The sequence below is a fragment of the Lycorma delicatula genome, chromosome 13 (assembly GCF_047948215.1).
Source record: "Lycorma delicatula isolate Av1 chromosome 13, ASM4794821v1, whole genome shotgun sequence".
Classification (NCBI taxonomy): domain Eukaryota; kingdom Metazoa; phylum Arthropoda; class Insecta; order Hemiptera; family Fulgoridae; genus Lycorma; species Lycorma delicatula.
In genome coordinates this window covers 53,974,015-53,995,959 of record NC_134467.1, presented here as the reverse complement: position 1 = coordinate 53,995,959, position 21,945 = coordinate 53,974,015, and the positions used below count along the sequence as shown (strand labels likewise).

At 32.4% G+C, this 21,945-nt stretch overlaps 2 protein-coding genes across 2 annotated transcripts; both read left to right on the top strand.

Moving 5' to 3' along the window:
* The first annotated feature begins 621 nt into the window (after positions 1-621).
* On the top strand, positions 622-18,975 carry LOC142333754 (uncharacterized). Its single transcript, XM_075381230.1, has 3 exons — positions 622-808; positions 2,808-2,923; positions 18,252-18,975. Exons 2-3 carry the CDS (start codon positions 2,855-2,857, stop codon positions 18,966-18,968), a joined length of 786 nt encoding a protein of 261 aa, XP_075237345.1. The 5' UTR covers positions 622-808; positions 2,808-2,854; the 3' UTR covers positions 18,969-18,975.
* Positions 18,972-20,978, top strand: LOC142333612 (uncharacterized; the record flags this gene model as incomplete). Its single annotated transcript, XM_075380935.1, has 1 exon — positions 18,972-20,978. A coding segment is annotated over one exon (1,059 nt), but the record flags the coding sequence as incomplete, so codon positions are not given.
* Positions 20,979-21,945: the final 967 nt, after the last annotated feature.

The following is a 21,945-nucleotide window of genomic DNA, read 5'->3' as shown; positions in this document are numbered from 1 at the left end:
TGAGAGCAGTTACGGCTCTCGCAGCTTTGTCGGCGACTCTATGAAGCTGCTCAGCAAAGCTGAGTTCCGGTTAATCATCATACCGAGGTACTTTGCGGGCGGCTTGGTCTCGACAACTTCTACCCCGACTCGCAGGGAGAGAAGGGTGTCGATACGCTTCTTCGTTAGAGAACCACGATCTCCGTTTTGCTGAGGGCTAGAGACAGTCCATGGTCGTCCAGCCAGGTACCGATTCTGTGCATGGTTCGGTCGAGCTTCAGTTGGGCGCGCTCCACGTTGCGGTCTGCGAATAATAATAATACAATTTACAATATAGATAATTTAAAATTTTATTTACGTAATATGCTAGACAAAAGCAAAGAAAAGAAGAAACAAATACTACATAGCTGTGTTCCACCACGGATTAGCATATTTTTCTGGGCAGCAAGGCGCATGATTGCTGACAGCCAACAGCGGGCGTTGGCCAAATAAAAAGTAAATAGCTGCAGTTGTATTATTATCTTCTTTATTTAAAACAAAAGAAAATATAATATTTTATGCTATGAAATTATTCAAATTTTAGTGAATCGTGTTTATGAATCTGTTTCATTTATGGTGAATGTTAAATTGAAAAAAATGTAATGTACATAATGTACTGGCCTATCTGTTTCTTTAATATGTTGAACGGAGTTCAGTGTGTGTTGGCATAACTGATTTACTAATTTCTTGGTTTAGTCAACTTGTTCAGTAAGCCGAATTTGTTTATTGTGATTTATCGTGGGCATAATGTTTGTATTGTTGCTATAATAAAATTTTTAGATTTTTTACCGTAAGTATTTTGTAGTTATTTTTATTAATTAACCTTTTAATATGGAAGGGTAGCTGCATTATTCTTCTTAATACCGATCCGTTTCTATTTTTTATGTTTAGTATTTTTGCAAACATGCCTCCACAAATAAGAAACTAATTTAATTTCGTATTATTCATTTTAATCCTTAATTCACCTTTATTTATAACCTTTGGTAAGAGAACTTGGAAGTGTGCCCGGCACAGAGGCCATTTAAGAATTTTTCTTCCTTTATGGAGTATGAATCTTTTCTGACAGAATATAATTTTTATAATGCCGGTACCAGTGAAGTTAATTTTAATTTATCGCAGAATACTATAAATTTGTTTATTTGATTGTAAACTTATTCGAAATGAATTTATTTTCAAGCAGCTAAATACAGACTTTTAGAGTCTAGTGCAGTAGAAACCGAATTTGTTATTTCTACAAAATAATATTCATCATATTTTAAACATTCAGTAATAATGATAGACTTATGTTATTTCTAGATTTTAATTATGTAATTTGTAATATTGTTGCTGCTTCCAGTTTTCTCCTTTCCTTTAATGTATTTTATATTTTAAATGATTGCTGCAGTTAATTATAGTGCAGCTGGTTTAAAATTGTTTAATTGTATTTCAAGCAGGTTATTTTAATTGGTACTATTTACAAATGATTGAAGGTTTGTCTACCCAAAAATAAGGTAGAAAGCAAGATTGGATTTGTGGATTTAAATCAGATAATTTTTTTCATCAGATAGTACATGTACATTAGAAACCTGCCAAAACAACCTAATTCCTCATCTGTACCCAAAAAATAGTTAAAACCCTTTTTTTTACAAAGATTGTTAATTTCTTATTTTCTTGTATATGCCTGAAATGCTAGTATGCCTATGCAGATACACTGGTGTTTTATCTTAATTATGTTGGATTGGCAGAAATCTTTGACTAACATCTCAAGATAAGTATTATAGGTTACACAGGTTATATAGGTTAGGTTACATAGAATTGGTATTGTAAAATATTAAATCATCTGTTAAATTGCATTCATGTTAAAATTTTGTAGTAAATTATAAAACAATAAAATTAAATTAAAGCAGTGTTAGAATGTATAAGCAAGGTAGGAGAGAGATTGTCAAGAGAGGTAATAAAGATACCTTGTAGTTACATATCTGGTAAATGTTATAGAACCAAAAACATTTTTTTTACTTTGTGTGTTCATTAAATCACTCTTTTGTAAATTAAAGTATTAAAGCAGTCTGTTGTAATTACAGTCTGTGTGATAAGCACAAATTAAATTGCATATTAAAATATGTCTGAATAATATTAACCACATAAAATGTCGTCACTATCCCACTTAATGCTAAATTTACGGCCATTACTTTGCTTATTCACAAATTAGTTCCTGTACTGTTTTGTTATTCTCCCTCCCAATTTTCTTAATATTGAAGACCCATATATATAATATATGACTCAATTTTATATAATAAATAAATATAATCTAACCAAACTTAACGTACGCTCGCTAACCTAGACTAGCGAAGGTAGGTTAAGTTTGATTCGATTTTATTTATTATATAAATTTATATGGGTCTTCAAATATTAAAAAAATTGGGGGCAATTAACAGAAAGGACCTTAATTTCTTACGTAGCTGCTAATACTCTTTTTGTTGTACTTAATTGTATTTTCTTTTCTTTTTTGAATAGCTTGTAATAATATGATTTGTGCAAAGGACCCTTTTAACTAATAAAATGAACTATTTTTCTTTTTATTTCTGAAAGAAAAAGTCACTAGAAAGATTTGTGAATAAGTAGCTTAAATTTTGTCAACACATTGCGTTTATGCAACTGCAGCCTTTAGTCACATTTTTGCATTTCATGAAAAAAAAATTGATCATATCAAGGAAAATAACTTCAGATTTATCCAGTACACTTATAAATTTGTATTTGTTCGTTGGTGTTTTCATTACTAATAAAAATATTTTTATCTTTTTGTAATCCAGGTTTGTGCATTTTTTTTTATGAATACTTATTTATTGTTGTTTTTAAAATGGAAAGTGCCATTGTGAATAAGGAGTGCAGTTCATTATTGCTAGCATCCAGCACTGTTTCTGAAATGGTAAGAAATTAAAAAGATTTTTTTAAAAGTTTTACTGAAAAATTTTCATAATTCATACATTTAATAGTCTATTGTTAAGTAACTCAGAAAAATTAATTTTTGTCTTTATTAAACATTGTGCAGATAGTATTATACATTATGTAACAAAAATAATTGTCATGAAATACTTGCAGTAGTATCACCAAATTATGGGGCAGTATGTATGTAGTCTGATATAAATTAATTTATGGTGGAAAGTTAATAGTTAAATAACAAGGCGAGAGTAAAAATAGACAGTTTGAAGGCTGTGGTTACATTTTGTTGGATCTACTTTATTCAAACTTTTTAAAAGTTTACTTTCAACTTTTTTTTTTTATTTTTTTGAGTTCTTATGTTCAATAATTATTTTATATTTATTAGATTTGTTAGGATATAAAAAAAAACATAATAAAACGCCTCTGGAATAACTGATCTTTGAACTAGGTATCTCCATTACAGTTTATAATGAACCTTAGTTGCTGTAAGTTTTTGTCAGTTTTTAACAATACTTACAAGTCTCTTGAAAATGACAGACTTTCTAAAAGAAAATAATAATAAGTGTTCTGCCCAAAGGCAAATTTTCACACGGCCACCCTCCATTCTTCTCGATTCTGTGCCATCCGTTTCATTTTATAGTAACTTCCTTTCCTTTTTATATTGTCTACCAATTTCATTTGTTTCCGACGTTTTACTTTCCTCCCCATTACAAATCCCTCCAATGCAGTCACCAACAGTTAGTCAAAAATATTCAACATGGATCAGATTCTGAACAAGATACTATTCCTCCTCTCTCCTCTGACCGTGAAATTATCAACCAATTGAAGGAAAAATTAATAATACAGATGATATAAGCATCAGGATGCAAATATTGACAACACTCCCTAAAAGCTGGACTTTAAAAGACATTCAAGATGAATTTAGAGTATCAGACTATACTGTAAGGAAAGCTAAAAGCCTGGTTTAATGTCATTCCATGTCAATTCAACTGCAAAAAGAAACAATTTTTTCACCCACTATTTCATGTTTTGATGTTTTTCTACCTATAGAGGTAAGTAACCACATCAAATTTCAACTCTTTATCTTATTTCATTGTCATGTTATGGCCATTCAAAATGTTGAGGTTTTTTACATTTTGCTAGTTGGATGTTGCAAGACAAAAAGCATCTGTAGATATAAAATAATTTGTTTTTTGTTTTCACCCGATCGTGAAATTTTCGGTTTTTGCTTTCTAAACTATGGGGAATATAACTATGTTAATTTTTTAAAATATAACATTAAGAAGTGTAACAATTTTGACAGAAAAGATTTTATTTTTGCATCTCTAAGATTTTTAAAAACAAATATGGTTTAGCGTTAAATTCAATATCTCAAGAAGGGAAACGGATTATCACAACATTTTTTTCCAAAATAATCCTTATGAAACAGGTTATTATAATATAAATGAAATCTTTGGGGTTTCATTCCTTTGTATAGTTTTTTTTTAAACTAAATGTAAACATTTCTAATCTTTGATCGAAGCATTGTAGGACTCCCTTTGATCCCCTTTGTTGTTGGTTTGTGCCCCGCAGGAAATAATCTATATTGTAACAAAACTTTTTATTTTTGACAACTAGGAATTATATTTCAACACAATTTATGATATTAATTAAATATTATAACAATTAATAAAATCCACCTTACCAGCACATTGATATGAACTCAAGATCTTTCGACTACTTAAAAATTTATTTACTACAAAATTAAAAATTTAAAAGATTACAGTTAAAATGTAAAACAGTCATAACTCTCCAGTCCTACCAGTTTACTGAACATTTTTAAATTTAATATAATAATTTTATCTCGTGATGATGGCTTTCAAGTAAGCCGAGAAAGATCTTAAATTCATATCAATGTGCTGGTAAGATGGATTTCATTAATTGTTAATATTATTTATTTAACATATCAGTGGTACCATGTTCAAGAAATTAAATATTAATTAACTGTTAATCAATTATTACATTATTTTAATAGAATAAAATTTATCATCAAAATTGAAAATAATAAACTTACACTTTCTTGATATGTTGATCGATTACAATAATGATGTAAATTAAACTTTCTGTGTTCAAAAAAGAATATTATACAAAATAAAAATCCGTCATCAATAACTTAGAGAAAAATTTCAAGTGAATAGACATGGACAAATTTAAAGCTGAAAATCATATTGACATATTTATATAGAAAAATGTGTAGTCCCTGCAGTTATGAACTTAAGTCTGAAAACTTATCACATTTATTTCAGTTAGTATTTCACTTTATGTGGCTCCATTTTCAGTCTAAAGCACTTAAAAGATTTTTGACATTATTTTTTGAATAGAATTCATATATTCCATTGAAAATTGGTACCACCAGTTTCTTCCAGTCGAGGTGTTTGGTGACTCAACAACTGCAAGGATGTGAGGAATTGTCACTGGGCAGGTATCATCTCGTGTTACGCAGTAAAATAACAGTGATGGTCCTGCATGATACAATACTTGTATCTTGCAGGATACAAGTATTCTTTTACATTTGATGTCACTTCTTTTGTTAAGTTGTAAATGAGACTGGGCTTCTCATTACTGCCGATCCTTCTTGCTTCTAAAGTCCCACAACAATCTTTTGCCCTAAAGTTATGAAAACTCTTGTTCCTGTAAGTGTTTTTAGAAGCTTTCTTCAAAGCGTTCTTCAAACTTAGAATGGATCAGATTTACCGAATCTTTGGAAATGAAATGAAAGTTAACTTTTGTGATGTTTAATTTACAAAAGTCATCTGGAGTTAATATTTTATTCTGAAGAGACCTTTTTCTGTATAATGTTTTACAGTACCTCCAATCCCATCACATTTTCCGTGGTTTGTAGCAAAGAATGACCACTGAGCTTTTAACATGAAATCATTTTTATGCAGACAAAGGTTCATTAAATTAAACTTGTTCTTGTATTGTGCTGTACAACCATCACTATAATACTGAATTTCTGTAATATTAGGAAAGTTTACCTTAACAAATTATGATAGCTTTTCTTGTATTTTGTACACCGTACAAACATTATGTATAAAGTCATTTGATATGCAGTGTGATGAAACTATGTTTTAACCAACACAACTTACTTATAATAACAGGATGCAGTGTAGAACAGTCCAAAATCCAGTGGTACCCCTGAACCTCACCCTGGATAGTAAAAGAGTAATCCTTGCTAAAATCCATTGAAATAACAGCAACATTTGAAGCAGAGGAATCTGATTAAATTTTTTTGATTGGAACTTTGCAATGTATGAGTGTGGAACTGGTTTTTCTAGTTTGGTAGTGAGTTCATCAATAAATTCATCAACTTTTACAGTACATGTGATAATTTGTGTCCCGTCTGTTGAAATTGTATTCGATTCTGCCCTCTTCAACATAGTCATCAAACTTTGTAGAAAGTATGTTAAATTATTATTAGAGGGGCAGTTGTCAAAGTGTCTGAGCATACATTCACGATTAGGATTTTCACATAGCAGCAGATTTATGAGCTCTTTATAGCCCTCTTCAAGTTTTGCTGCATGAATGAGAAGTATGACATTCTGATAAATGGTGCAGATGCAGACAGAGTGGGTTCCGCTGGCACCTGCCAAAACACACCATATGGGGCTAAGCGTGTAGAATTTTGAAAAACCTACTTTGATTTCAAGATATTCTCATTTAAAATTCAAGTATATTTCATTTAGATTTCTCAACATTAACCATTTCTTCTCATATTGCTTTTCCCTAAACTTGTTATGTCTTTCATACTGGGTAAAACTTTTAACTGTTCATCACTTTGATAAAAATTTACAGCCAACGTTAGGACCTCAAGCTTTAGTTTCTTCCCCCTTTTTGGTTGAGGTTCAGCAAGAAAACCTTTTTCTTTGAATAGACTTTGGGCTTGCTGAACTGAGTAATCAGAAACTTGAAAAGTATCTTGAATTTTTTTTCTTGACCAATTCAGAAATGTTGGGATTGTTAATAGCTAAACTTTCTTCCTTGATGTCAGTAGAGGTAGTAGTTGTTTTTTATGTTTCTGCTAGCAAGTCCATATCAGCAGTTTTTTGTTCCATTATTGTTTTTTTTCTAATTTGATTCCTTCTTGTGGCACTTAAAAAAGAATAATTTCAATTTTCTTTTTCACATTTTTTTGTAATATATCTAGTTTCTGTTTGCATACCTTATTTTACATCTCTTATTAAGTGGATGCAAGTTTAAAGGTGAACACCCCACATCTGTTAAAGAAGCACTTACATTAATAGCCTCTTCTTTTTGTAACTCATTAATTTCAACAACATTGCCATCATTTAGCCATAAGTCTTCATCACTACCATGATTAGCTAGAGTTGTAAATAAATTTTACAACAACAAGAAAATAATATTTCTCCTAGTTTATTTTAAGCCTTTACTTGACATACTTTTATTTTTCCTCTTGGTGAGGCAGAGGAACTCCATTTACGAACAGAGAGTTAGGCTTGCTAACAGGTTCTGTAAGATGTTATTAAGAGTGCATATGTATGTCTGCGCCATACCAACTAAACCTCCTATCTCACCGGAATCCCCTCCCAGAGCCAGTCCCGCAGTTAAGCATTACTCAGCCTTGGCAGGTGTCTCGAGCTTGGGGAATCCAGAGTCCCCATGCATCATCACCGTTGCCATCCACGCAAGCGCGGACACGTGACAGCTCTGCAGGAGGCTGTTCTTCACCCCTTCACTCGTGAGGATGCTGAGCCATTCCGGGCACTGAAACAGTATATGTTGAACAGAGGCCTGATCTGTACAAAACCTGCAGATTGGAAACTTGTGCCTACCTATCTGATGGAGATAAACCCTAAAGTTGCCATGTGAATAACTGTGTAGTCCACAGTTATTGAACACCACTGCCGCAAGTCTGGGATCACCCACCGTGTCCACCCAGCTTTCGCAGTGGTCAGCCAATGCTCTTGCCAGATGTTCTGTATCACCTCTCACGACAAAGCCACAGTCACCCCAGCATAGGGGGTGACTGTGGCTTGTGTGTTCAGTCCTTTCCTCATAAGAAGGTCAGTTGGGGGAACACCCGCTAACACACAAGCAGCCTTGTAGAGGATGTTCCGATAAACGGATATTATTGCTAACAGTAAACGGTAGTGAAAGCTATGTAATCAGGATAGGTTCCTATTGATGGAAAGGGTGGGACCAAACCAGAGCGGCATATAAAACTATCGATGTGACTGTAGACATAATGACCCTTCTCTTCAATGCACGTGGCACAGAGTGTGATGAAAAAAGATGGTTCAAGGCCGCAAGTGTCCTCTCTCTGCTGGCTCACAAACTACAATAATATGATCGTTGAATTTCCACGATTGGTCAATTGTAACACCTAAGTATTTAACTGTGTAATTCATATGGATAAGATGTTCTCCGCTTGTAAGCAACTCCACCATCCTCTTGCCAGCCAAGATGATGCATTCACTTTTTTTTGTGATGACAGTTCTAATCTGTGCCCATCAACCAGTTAGTAATCAAAGAGAGGGCCAGATTGCCGCATTCCTGAAGATCCTGTTTAGTGAGGCCTCCAACCAAATTGTCAGGTTTTCTGCATAGGCAATTGCTTCAGTCTCCTCTGGGAACCTGAGACTCTGTCAAAGACAACATTCCAGAGAAGGAGGCCAAGCACAGAACCTTGCAGGACCCCCTAGCATCTGGAATCGCAGTTAGCCTTGCTGAGTCTCCACAGCGACCCATCTCTCCCTCAAGTACTCCCTTAGTTGTTTCAAGAGATGTGGGCTAACTCCCTTGACTTGTGGAGCACTAATAAATATATTCCATGGAACAGAGCCAAAGGCGTTACACACGCCTAATAAACCAAGCATTGGCAGCCTCCTCATCTACCAAGTACCCTGTCTCATCCTGTTTACCCAGGTTACCACCTTAGAGAGCGCCTGTATCCATCCCTGTAACGTCCCTTCCAGAAACCAAATTGATTGCTGTGCAAGCCAATGCCAGAACTGATTTCATCAATGAGGCGAGTCACCAACATCCACATAACTACATTTCCCTTGTGTAGGAGGCAGAGTGGCCGTTAGGTGTCGGCTTAACCATCAACACTTGGTTTCGGCAGGAAAACCAAGTGTGCCTCCTTCCAGCATGCGAGGAACACCCCATTCTGCAAACTGCAGTTGGCAATATTGACAATCTATCACGGCAATTTCTGGACAATTAAGAACATAGCTGCCGGTATTTCATCTGGAGCATGATTATGGTTGTTTCTAAGCCACTTTATAGCTGCAACCACTTTGTATAGTGTGTACCTTAGCTCCCCAAAATCTTCAGGGCTCACCAACGATTGTTCTCTGCATGGAAAAACCTGGCCACTTCAGATCTAACTTGTTCTTATGTTAGGACCGGTAAGTGCCTTCGAAGCCTCTTCATGACTAGCCACTAGGTCTGTCCCTAGGGATCAGCATGGAGTTCAAGCCATCTCTGTTTCTTCTTTCTCTTGATTTCATATCCAAGGGCTTTCCTGCTCTCTCTGTACCTCCAGGCAACACATTCATAAATACCACCACCAGGATCACCCACTGTATACACCGCCTGCAGCGATGAAGATCTCTCATTCGTTAAATTGCGGGAATCCAACAGTATGTAGGGCAACAAACAAATAAATACCAAAAAAAAAAAAAAAAAAAGATTGTAGCAGAAAAACATAGCCTATCCTGACGTCAACATCTGACTCTTAGCCTAGCGATCTCCTGTTTGATTATAATTTGCAGCTCAGGCATCAGATAAAGACTGCATCTGACACTTTGCAAAATCTGTAAAATGTTGTTAATCTCCCCTGTTGTCAGACAGACAGGCAGATCGTAATCTCGAGGACAGATGGAGGCATCCCAACTTCAGTAGGGTAGCCCGATAGTCACTGGCGGTGTCATCATCCAGCACTCTCCAAGAACAGAAGTCGAAATTCCTCCTGCGGTTTAGTATAGTGAGATCAAGTACCATTGAGTTACCTCTTGATGCAAAAGCGGGAGTGTCATCATTAACACAATAGAGACCCAATCCTTCCATCATTTCAGATAAGGATTTCGCCTCATCGATTGTTATAACCACTACTGGTCACCATAGCCTTACAGTTAAAGTCATCGAGTAGGACAACTCTCTTATGAATTTCAGTGACTGTCTTCCTTAACTATTCAGTGAAATCCTCATAGGTTCCCAGATTGTAGTCGGGAGAGATGTACTCTCCTACAATCACAGCCTCTGCCAACTCATTGGAAATGAAGCCATCACCTCTTGCAAAAAGTTGTCAACCAAGCCTACCACTGGTGTTCCGCACCGCAACATCTCTCCTCATATCCACATACTGGTTGCTACCAGCAGCAACATAAATATTTGGTTTTGTGGTCACAAGAAAGTCCACATGATGTTGTTTAGCCGGCTTTCCCATGATGTCATGGGAAAGCGAGATCCTGTCAGCATTGGACAATATAACTTTAACATTTTGGCAAGTTTTTACACATCCAGCCTCTCTTACAGTTTCCTGTGGTGCCATTTTTTAACTTCTGCACAGCTGTCGGCTTTGTGTCCACTGCCCCCGTAGTTATAGCAAAGGGCAGTCCGGTCCAGTCCACAGCACTCCGAACTTCTGTGGCCAACACTCCGACATCTGTGACATTTAATGTTATTGGCCATGAGTTCCACTCTGTTGGAGTACCAACCTATCTTAATCCGTGTCTTTTCAGCCAAAAGCTTTCCCTCCTACTAAGGTAGCCCTAAGAGTATCTCTGTATGCCAGGTGTAGGGAAGAAATCTGCATGGGGACCTCAGGCTCCACCCGCTTTTGTTTAGCTTACTCCATGTCTACTTTAGTTGTCAAGATCCAATCCGATTTGGATCCGATCGGATCCAAATCCGATCACCAACTAAAGCTCCCTGAAAAGTCATCAATCCTATTTTTGATATCCACCTGTTATGAGCCCATATCTCGAACTCTGATTTCTACTGTTTCCGCATGACCTTTACGCACCGATAAAACGTCCTCAGCAAGATCATTGCCGGTACCGTCCTTGACCTGCTTCAATAAATCAGCATAGCCCATTTCTTGTTGGCTCACCGTCACCACCGCCATTTTGGGACCTCTAGGAATAGTCGCCTTGGATACAGAAATCTTGATGAGATGTAAAGGCAGCTTACCTGGGATCTGTGAGTCCCTCCTTGCCGAAAACTTTAGGGTCTTATGAAAGTGATCACCAAGCGGGTCATGTCTTGTAAAAGACATGTGTTTTAGAGTTATTTATCTCTGAAAACCAGAAGAATGAGGTTAATAAAAATATGCCTTTTTGAATCCGTGGATTCATCATCGGTTATAAAATAATATATTATCTGATTATGCATTGCCATTGTTACTAGTAAAAACTGATAGTTGTCATGACCGATTGATTTAAATAGTGCTTGTAGTTGAACTAGCTGTTAAATCAGATATGAAAATTTAAATAGTTTAAAATTTACTATTGTTCATATTTTTACATATAACATTTTTCCTAATGATCTATTTTATTAATATATATACTTATTTCTGAATTACACTATAATATTTTTTTTTTTTTTTTTTATTCTATCCAAATGTAATTAGATGGTCGCAACATTTTGAAAATTCTTTGTTTTATTTTATTTTGTTCTTAAATATTTTAAAAATCTTTGCTTAAAGGAGGTATACTAATATATATACTAATATATGGTTGGTTAAAATATCCTTTATTGCAAATTTAAATTCTGTTTCGGGTGGGACATTTTGGTTTTGCAATTTGTTGTAATCAGCAGTTATAATTACTATTTAGTTTTTATTTGGCATTTAAATGCCAAATAAAGTTTATTTAAATTTTAATGCTTCATCACTGTCTATTGAAAAATAATATTACTATCATCCTCAAAGAATTTCTATCCTCAAGATTTTCTAGTACTGACTGATTCATTAACATTTCCTTAAACTTAACATGTTTCTTTCTTTTTCGCTACATTTGTGATGGTAGATCAGGTTCTTTCAGTCGATTGAATTTATTACCAAAATCTTAACCGCATTCACATTTATTCCTTATTTTCTAGCTAAATCTTTCATGTAATCCTGCCATTGCATCCAAAGTCTCCCTCCTTATTTTCCCTTCAGTCTTGATTCTGTGACTGACCTAGGACTTCCAGTATCATTCTTTCTTGTCACATGGCCGTACCGACTCAAAGGCCTTCTCTCTATTACAATGGTTTGTTGCCAATAGTTGAATTTAAAGCCAATCTCTAATTACATTATTTCTAATTTTATCCCTTCTCGTCTGTCTATATTTGTTATAATAATATTTTTATTTTAAGGTCTACTTATTTCTCGATCATCCTGTTACTTAGCCAGAAGTAGGCTTGAGAAGGTTTCTTAAATCTGTTATTAATATCACTGCCTCCTTCCTGTGGATGAATTACAGTACCGAAGAACCTAAAACTATAAGTTTGTTCTGACTGAATGTTTGGAACGATCATTCCATTCGATGTTTACAGGCTCTGGCATTCCTAAAGTTATTGCAACTTTATTTCTGTTCAAATCGATTATCATTCCTTTATCTCTTAGAGCACTTGACCATTAGATTACAGCATTTTTTAATTCACGCTTATCTGCTGGTATTAGTTGAATGTCGTACACACCAGAGACAGAATGTCTACTGGTCTGTAACTGATTATACTCTTGCCGAGTTTAATTATCCAGTCCATAAGTGTAATGAATAATGGTGGACTCAAATCGTCTTCTTGATTTATTCCTTTTGATAATTTGACTGCATAAAATGTGAGAATATTGGGGAAATGGTCTACATTAGTCTGGTGTTGAGCTAGTTACATTTAAAAAAAACAAACTACTTGTATAGATATTAGTAAAACGCCCACAAATGTCAAAGAGAAAGCTTCCGTTAAACATCTGGAATGAAGTATTAAAATATTCTAAAAGAGTTTAGAATCTTTCAAAGTCTTTTTTAAAGTCTTCTTTCAAAGTCTTTTAGAATCTTCACAAAGTGCCAAATGCACTTTGTGAATATGATTTTGATAGGAAAGGTCCAGCTTCAAATACTTAAGGAACCGTCATAAACGAGTTATCAGTCTGAAGAAAATCATCAGCTTGTTTATGTCGATGTTGATGTTAATGTTGATATTGCTTGGATAATTATAAAGAAATAACTGGATGTACCTTAAATTCATGTTCTGTGTAGGGCCACAAAAAGAATGCAATTCTTTACTTCCTTGTTAAAAAAGCAATTCATATCTTGAGATGTTATTCCTGACTTATAAAACAACAGCTCATGTTTCACGCTAACTGTTCCTAAGCTCAGCATCCCAACCCCGTCAGGGAAGACACCCGCCTTTCGACGCTTCCGGTCGCCACACCACATCCCCGTTCCTAAGCTCAGCAGCAAGACATCAAGACATCAGCAACAAGTACCATCTTATTGTGCTCTTCAAGAGTACTTTGATCAAAACTTTTGTGAATAGCACATCTCTGACAAGCCACTGATTAAATAACTGTTTATTTTACAAATTACAGCAAAACGTTATTAGGAAGATGAGACTTTTTGAATGCTTCCTCTGATATTATCAAACATCTTATTTCCATTTATTTTTTTCCAACTGTTTTCTTATTTGTAATTAGGGAAATTGACTTAAGCCCACCCAGAAAATGCATTAAAAAAGATTGGTTCTACTGTTAAATTTATCTGGAAATTTGGTGGTGTATTGTGATTCCATACTTACTAGTCTAAAAGATAGAATAATTTTCACTATTGTAAAGATTAGTAATTTTTATTAATTTTAGTTATTTGTACTATATTTCCTCTATTATTCATACATTGTCTTTTCTAGTCTAATTAATGAAGTATTTATTTATACTAACCTTTTTTCTCCTTATAAAAAAATTATTGTTTAATTTATTTTTTTGCTACAATACAAATTTGTTTTAATTATTTGCCTAATTTAATTTTATTGTGTATATATATATTTGTATGCTTTGTATATCGAATGCTTAAGAATCTGATTTTTAAAACTTACATTAATATATATTATGATTAATTAATGTTTATTTTTACATTCAAAAATTTATTTGGATGTAATCCATCATTTCATCGATGGATTTTCTTTGCTTGGACCATGACATTTATGATGGTTCTTATCAATAGAAATTGCTGGAAACTGTCTTATAACATTATACGGTATTTATGACTGAGATGCAGCATAAATTCTAATCTCATGCCATCTGAACAACCATTAATTTAAGAATCAGGAATGATAAGGAAGGGACTGTCAGGTCATTTTAGCTGGTTGTAGTATCAGCACCATTTTTTAATTGTGAGTTTAATAGCTCAATCAAGAGTAAAATTCAGTATGTGTGTGAGTCATTAAAAATTTTGACAATACCATGTGTCATGTATTAGCACCTCTGATTTGATTTGCTTTAAGTGGTTTTATCGACAAAATAAAACATGAAATTAATTACATACATTATTTATTAAATCTATTAAATCTTAAATTATGAATTAAATCTTAAATCTTATAAATTATGAAATGACACAATAAAAATATTATTAAACAAATTGATTAATTTAAGTTCAAGACATCTCAAAATAAAATTGTTACATTGAAAAATAAAAAGTAAAAGAAATTTGACAATGTATAATCCTTTATTCAATCTTAGGACAGTTTAGTTTATTAATTACTTTGTTTCATGAACCTCAAAAAGTTAGTCATACAGTATGATTAATTGCATGGCTACATTTTTAGGCAGGCTTAGGAATATTTGTGAATGAAAGTTAAAATTATGTCGCCTTTATTATTTAATCACTATTCATCGTGAAGAGTAATTATATTCAAGATATATGTTTATTATACTAAGTAGAAATTGATCGACAGATTACTTTCATGAGTCGTAGGTTCATGATCAAGTAAACAGAAGCCAATGATATAGAAGTACTCCTTGCACTCAGTACATGCATATTGTTCTATAACTTAATTGTAAGCGACCATCCAATCAATCTTTTAGAAGAATTATAAACGGTTTGGATAAAATACTGATTACTCCTTCAAAATTTTTTATAAAACAGTCGCTGTGTTAATCTAAGTTCTTAAATAATTATGAAAAGTAAGTTTTATCTGTAGTCGAACTAAATGCAAGATCTGAAATTTTTATCTGGCGATTTATATTATTCAGCCAGCAAAGGCAAGAAATTATTTTATTAAATATTATTCTTGTGTAATCATGCCAATTAGAGTTTGATTATTAATATTGAATGAAATAATAAATATTAGAAGCAGTTAGTTACGTCTTTTTCGTTTTTAATGTTAAGTTCTGGATATTGAAGTTTGGATAAAATACTGATTACTACTTCAAAATTTTTATAAAACAGTCGCTGTGTTAATCTAAGTTCTTAAATAATTATGAAAAGTAAGTTTTATCTGTAGTCGAACTAAATGCAAGATCTGAAATTTTTATCTGGCGATTTATATTATTCAGCCAGCAAAGGCAAGAAATTATTTTATTAAATATTATTCTTGTGTAATCATGCCAATTAGTTTTATTATTAATATTGAATGAAATAATAAATATTAGAAGCAGTTAGTTACGTCTTTTTCGTTTTTAATGTTAAGTTCTGGATATTGAAGCGTATTAATTGCTGTTTATTAGAGAATTGAAACTTAAAAAAGTGTGAATTTTCCAGCACAGTGCCATTTTCTCCTTGTCATTAGTTTTCTTTAGTGAACTCTTGCTACTTGCATTATGGTATTATTCTTAGATTATGTTTTATTTTGGTTTGATTAAAATTATGTATAGTGACAATTTCTTTGATAAGAAGGATTGTTTATAAGACTCATACAGAATTATTTATATCTTTTAAATTGAGGAAAATGTTCACTGAAACTTTTAAATGTTAATTAAGGTTATGGAAAAGCACGTGTAAGCTTTACATTTTGCTGCTACACTGGCTTAATCATTTTTAATCGGCAGAATAAAAATTGCGGACATTAAAAAATCTGAACATCTGTTACTGTTCAAACGATAAATATCACATTGAAAAAGGTACTTAAAATTATTACCCCATAACCTGTTATGAACTTACTATAATTTATTAACTGTTTCTGTAGATAGTTTTACATTATTTTTTAAATAAAAAAGTAAATTATTGAAGAATAGTGACAAAAACTTATTTTTAGAGATGTATTTTTTAATAGTAAAAGCCTTATTTTTACTTTGCTGACTATATCTCTATTGCCTCTATATAGCAGCCATAGCCAAAAAGGGAAAACTAATCAAAAACAAATTTGAAAATAAGATGAGCCCAAAATTTTGATGACGTAAGTCTCCTCAAAAAAAAAAAATTTAATTATTAAAATTTCCAGAATACATAAGGACGTATTAACATGTTTTGGCTTGTATTTTGATTAGTATCTCTGGACTGGCTCAACATGAATTCTTTAGAAATAACTTAAAAAAATTCTATTTATGAGAGGCATTGATGGCATTAAATTTGGGCAAGACTAAAAAAGGGAGGGGTCATTTTCACCATTTTTAATTTTTAAATTTTTATATAGCGATAATAAAAAATTGAGCTTTACCTTCAACAATAAAGTACTTGTTAAGTACACAGTTTTAAATCAATTTGGATTTGAGATAAATTGATCGGAGAGGTGGGGGATATTCAGCATTATTTCTAAACAGTTTTGCCCCCTACCTCAAAAACCTGTTTAGTTTGGCCCGATTTTCGATCCCATCATAAAGGGGGCATCAGTATTGGTTTTTTATTCTCTTTTTTACCCTCAGCAATAGTTGTACAGGTGTTCCAGGAGGCCAAACTAAAGGAGCCAATTCATTACTTCAAAATAAACAAAAAGGTTTGTATGGACAAATGACCTGTCTTACTAAAAACTGTTTGAGATAGTTTAATGAAATTTTGAGTATAGGTACCGACAGCATCTTCTACAAAATAAAGAAAATTTTATCTTGGTAAGTTACAAAATTGTGGCCATTAAGTCTTTTATTGTAAGCAAAATGACGCTTCATTTATTCAAATTGATTGATAACTACAATATGACTGAAATTGTTAAAGTGGAACACAAAAATTACACTATAAACTGGACATTAAACTGTCAGACTGAATAATTCTTAGTCTACATACCTTATAGCCAAGCGCAAGTAAGATGGTAAGATAGTACCTGATTTTGTTTTCTTGTATTAAAGTGTGAAATTTACTTAAAATGTTTCCTCATAAGGCATTTAAAACGGGATATTAATTTTAACATTAGATAAAATTGCTACATCTAATAAATTTGTTATCTAAACAAATTTTAGGAGCATAATCATTATCTATTTGTATTTCATAACCGATTTGAAATAAAAATGATATTATTAATATTTAAATACGTAATGACATATTTGAAATAAAAATCTGTCAAGGTTGAAGTCGGAAATGTTATAGAACCGGCTGCTGGCTTTTTCTTTTTTTTATTTATTTATTTAATAACAGTAAAAGATAAATCTAAAAAGTCGCCTTTGTTTCATTTTTTTGTACCGTGAAAATTGGTCTTATTTTTCATTGGCAGAGAATGAGTTAAAAAGTTACCTACCGTAATCTTTTTTAAATTTGAATTTTGTATATAATCAAAATTGTTGCATTGTGTATTATCAAAATTCACATACAGCATATGTAATGCATCCCCTAACTATAGAAAAAGAGTATATTAATATATTGTTGTTTTACCCTATCTGTCTCAGAGTTTCCTGCTTCTGTACACATATAAAGGATTAGTCAAAAGAGACTACCATTAAAACATTGCTTTCTCTTAGAGCGATGATGTTTATTATACAGTTTGCGGAGAACAAAATGAAAATGTCACTCGCAGATCTATACATCTTTTGTGTTTATGAATTTAACATATCGATCGATATAAAATTGTATATTTGATTCTTTGATAAAGATAACAGGAAAAGACATTACTCCTCTTTTACTAGTTAGCATGGCATAGTGTGATTGTTATTTTTAAAGACAGCCGCTTTTCAGTTCACCTGCAGTCATTGTAGTTACGTTAATTAGTAGAATATTTTCAATATAAACATAAAACGGCTCACAGTTTGATGCAATCAGTAGTTTTCCTTCAAGGTAGAAAAGCTTTTGGGTTGAAAGCGATTGTAATTGTCCGGGCAAAAGCAGGCAAATTATGTTTTTTAAATTAAAAAATTTTAATTTAAGATTTTAATGCAGCTTTTTTTTAATGATAAACATTGAATTGTTTTCCAGGATCTTTGTATGGTAACAACAGACTGTTCAGTCATGGAAAAATCAGAGGATAATTTATTAAAAACAAAATGGTTGATGCACGATAAATCTAAACATTTGCCGTTCAAAGAAACAACCTTGCAGTTCACAGAGGAAGAAGTTAAAGATAAACGATGTGATGTTTGTTTAGATATATTTTTAGGTAATTTAGAGTATAGTAAACATAAATGTTTAAAGGACGATATGTTTGAAAATTCAAAACCTTTGTGTGATGTCAGTGAAGATTGTGCAAAGTTAAATAATCATAAGTTAACTAAGAAAGGTAACTGTGTTAATGGTAAAGAATCAGAAGGCAGCATTACTAATGATGTGACAGTGGAATTTCTAAATCGTGATGAAAAGATTAATAATGTAAATCGTACTTTAATACGGTATAATGATAACAACTTTGGTGATGATAATGAATATAAATGTAAATTTTGTGAAAAAACATTCAGTTGTAATACAACATTATTAGATCATATTAATAGTCATGAAGATAAAGAAAAGAGTTATGTATGTACATTTTGTAAACAGTCCTTAAGTAATGGTTCTAATTTAAAAGCGCATCTTCTTATCCACACCAGCGAGAAAAAGTTCACGTGTTGTTTTTGTCAAAAGTCTTTTAGTCTAAATTCCAGTCTGGAAGTACATCTTTCAGTTCATACCGGTGAGAAAAAATTAACAAATAATTTATGACAAAAGTCTCGCAGTCAGAACTCTCAGTCGAAAAAGCCTCTTTCTAGTTATACCAGTGAGAAAAAATTCTTGTGTAATTTTTGTGAAAAATCTTTTAGACAGAGTTCTGATTTGAAAAGACACCTCTCTATTCATACCGGTGAGAAAAGGTTTACATGTAATGTTTGTCAGAAATCTTTCACTCAGAGTTCTCATTTAAAGACACATGTATCTATTCATACTGGTCAGAAAAAATTCACGTGTAATTTTTGTCAAAAGTCTTTCGGTCAAATTTCTCAATTGAAAGAACACCTTCCGATCCATGAGAAAAAGATTCCATGTAATTTTTGTCAAGAATTTTTCAGTCAAAAATCTGGATTGAAGAAGCATCTTTCCTCTGTTCATAAAGGCGAGAAGAAATTTACCTGTAATTTTTGTGAAAAATCGTTTTGTTGGAGTTCTCATTTAAAGTCGCACCTTTCTGTTCATACCGGTGAAAAAAATTTTCCGTGTAATTTTTGTCCGAAGGTTTTTCGTTTAAGTTCTCATTTGAAGTCGCATCTTTCCATTCACACAGGCGAGAAAAATTTTACGTGTAACTTTTGCGAAAAGTCTTTTCGTTTAAGTTCTCATTTGAAGTCGCATCTTTCCATTCACACCGGTGAGAAAAAATTTACGTGTACTTATTGTAATAAATCGTTTAGTCAGAGTTCTCATTTAAAAACACATATTTCTACTCATACCAACGAGAAAAAATTTGTGTGTAATCTCTGTCAGTCGGCTTACCGCACCGGTCCAGAGTTGGATACTCATATCTCTATTCATAACCGTGAAAAAAAATTTACGTGTAACTTCTGTCAGAAATGTTTCATTCAGAATTCTGATTTGAAGAGACATTATGCTATTCATATCGGCGAGAAAAAGTTCACGTGTATTTTTTGTCAGAAATCTTTCACTCAGAGTTCTGATTTGAAAAGACACTTTTCCATTCATACCGGTGAGAAAAAATTCACGTGTAAATTTTGCCAAAAGTCTTTCAATAGAAAATTTACTTTAAAAAAACATTTGAATACTCACAAATAAAGTTAGGAATTAAAATCATATATAAAGTAAAATTTTTTATTTTAATCAAAAAACTTTTAGTTTCAGAATAAAAGTTAAGAAGGGTAATCCTGCATTGTTTAAGTTTACTTAATGCTATATGTATGAAATTACATTACAATAGCTCAGGGAAAGAGTTTTTTCATAATTCAATGCGATAGTAGAATTATTACATTACAAAATTATTTTATTACATTTCAAAATTAAGTTTATTAATTAAATCAAAAATGCCATTTTTATCAACCATCTTTTGCCATTTCTGAGGTAAAATCATGACCCTGTCGCGTAAAAACTTCTGTTTTTTAAAATTGTGATTACTGATTTTCACAGATCTTTTGAAACCAATGTTATACCATTAAGAGGAATTAAATAAATGGTAGTTTCACTCCGTAGAGAATAAAACAAACGGGTAGTCCTGACAATACAAAATCAGAACCGTACGGTAGATGAAGTAAAACTTTTCAGCCAAGCTATCTTTATTTTTGACAGGTCAATGAATGTATGCGGGTCTGATGTTGTCGTAATGGAAGATGAGATACTATCGATCATTTGTGATTGATTGTTGACAGTAGAGGTTAGAATCAATCGTTTGACGGGTAACAGCAACTCATAGGGAACAATTCCTTTCCGATCCCCACCACACATAGGATTACTTTTCTTGGCTTTGCCACCATTTGAAGAACTTCATCTTATTTTCTGTAAATCTTTTCTGCAATCTTTCTTGTACATTAATGTCGTGCATGATCCACTTTTCATCGCATATAATAATGGTTATAATAACCATTATGTTACGGAGCTGTTATAATAATGGTTTGATTTTGCTCCTTTTTAACAACCGTTCACAGATAGAAATTCAATCCAAAAATTAAATTTTTCATTGTTAACTCTTTATAGGGCAGTACTGCAGGATGAAAAATATTGAACTAAAATTATGAAATTTAATTAGATAGAGCTTAGATTAATAGTGTTAAGCGCTTTTTTTTATCAAAGATTTTGTTGATTTTTAATTTAGGCTCCTAATAAGTGTACTTACCAAAGAATGTTAATAGTAATGAAAATCATGTATTTGCCACTGGTAAACATACTTTAACTTTAAAGTTTAAACTTTTTTCAAACGATACACAGAGTGGTAATAATATTCTTAATACATTCAAAGAACTTAAATTAAATAATAAGCGATGATTTTATTTAACCCTTTGATGAACATTTAATGATTTTTCATCTGGTTCAGTTTTACGCTTAAAAGACCAACTGGGGATTTTTCATCATCTTATTTTATGGGAGAAAGATGATTTGGCAAAATTTCATCAGTGTCGAAATGACATTTGTACCGATTATATGTTTGTTTGTCATGGCAGACATGGTAGTCCACGTGATAGAGATTTAATTTGTTATTGTTTAAAGTGACATGTGGCATCACAATCAATATTTGGGTGGTAAACAAAAATAATTATTATTTTGATCTTAATGACTGTTTATATTTTTATTTTACATAATATGTAAATGTCATTCGTTTGTTATTGTTTTTAGTCAGCTGTGAAATCATAGTTCGTTCAGAGTGAAAAAGAATGCTTTATTTTATTTACTTAGTTTTTTACAATACTGTATTTATTGGTGTGTTGCGTACTAAGTATGCAACATGTAATATAATACTTATTTCATCTTATTGTTTTGTTTTATTTTTTCTGGCAATATTAATTAGCAAGTTACTATAACATGCAAAATGGGCAGTGTATTTTAAACACAAACTGAAAATGATTGGCAACTGAGGAATGTTCAGTCCAATAGTGATTTGTGTACTGACAATTCTAAAAAACTTAATTTTACAAATCTGACTAAAATTTATCAATTTCTTACCAAAAATTATGAAGTTTTCAGCGTTAACACAAAGTAAGGC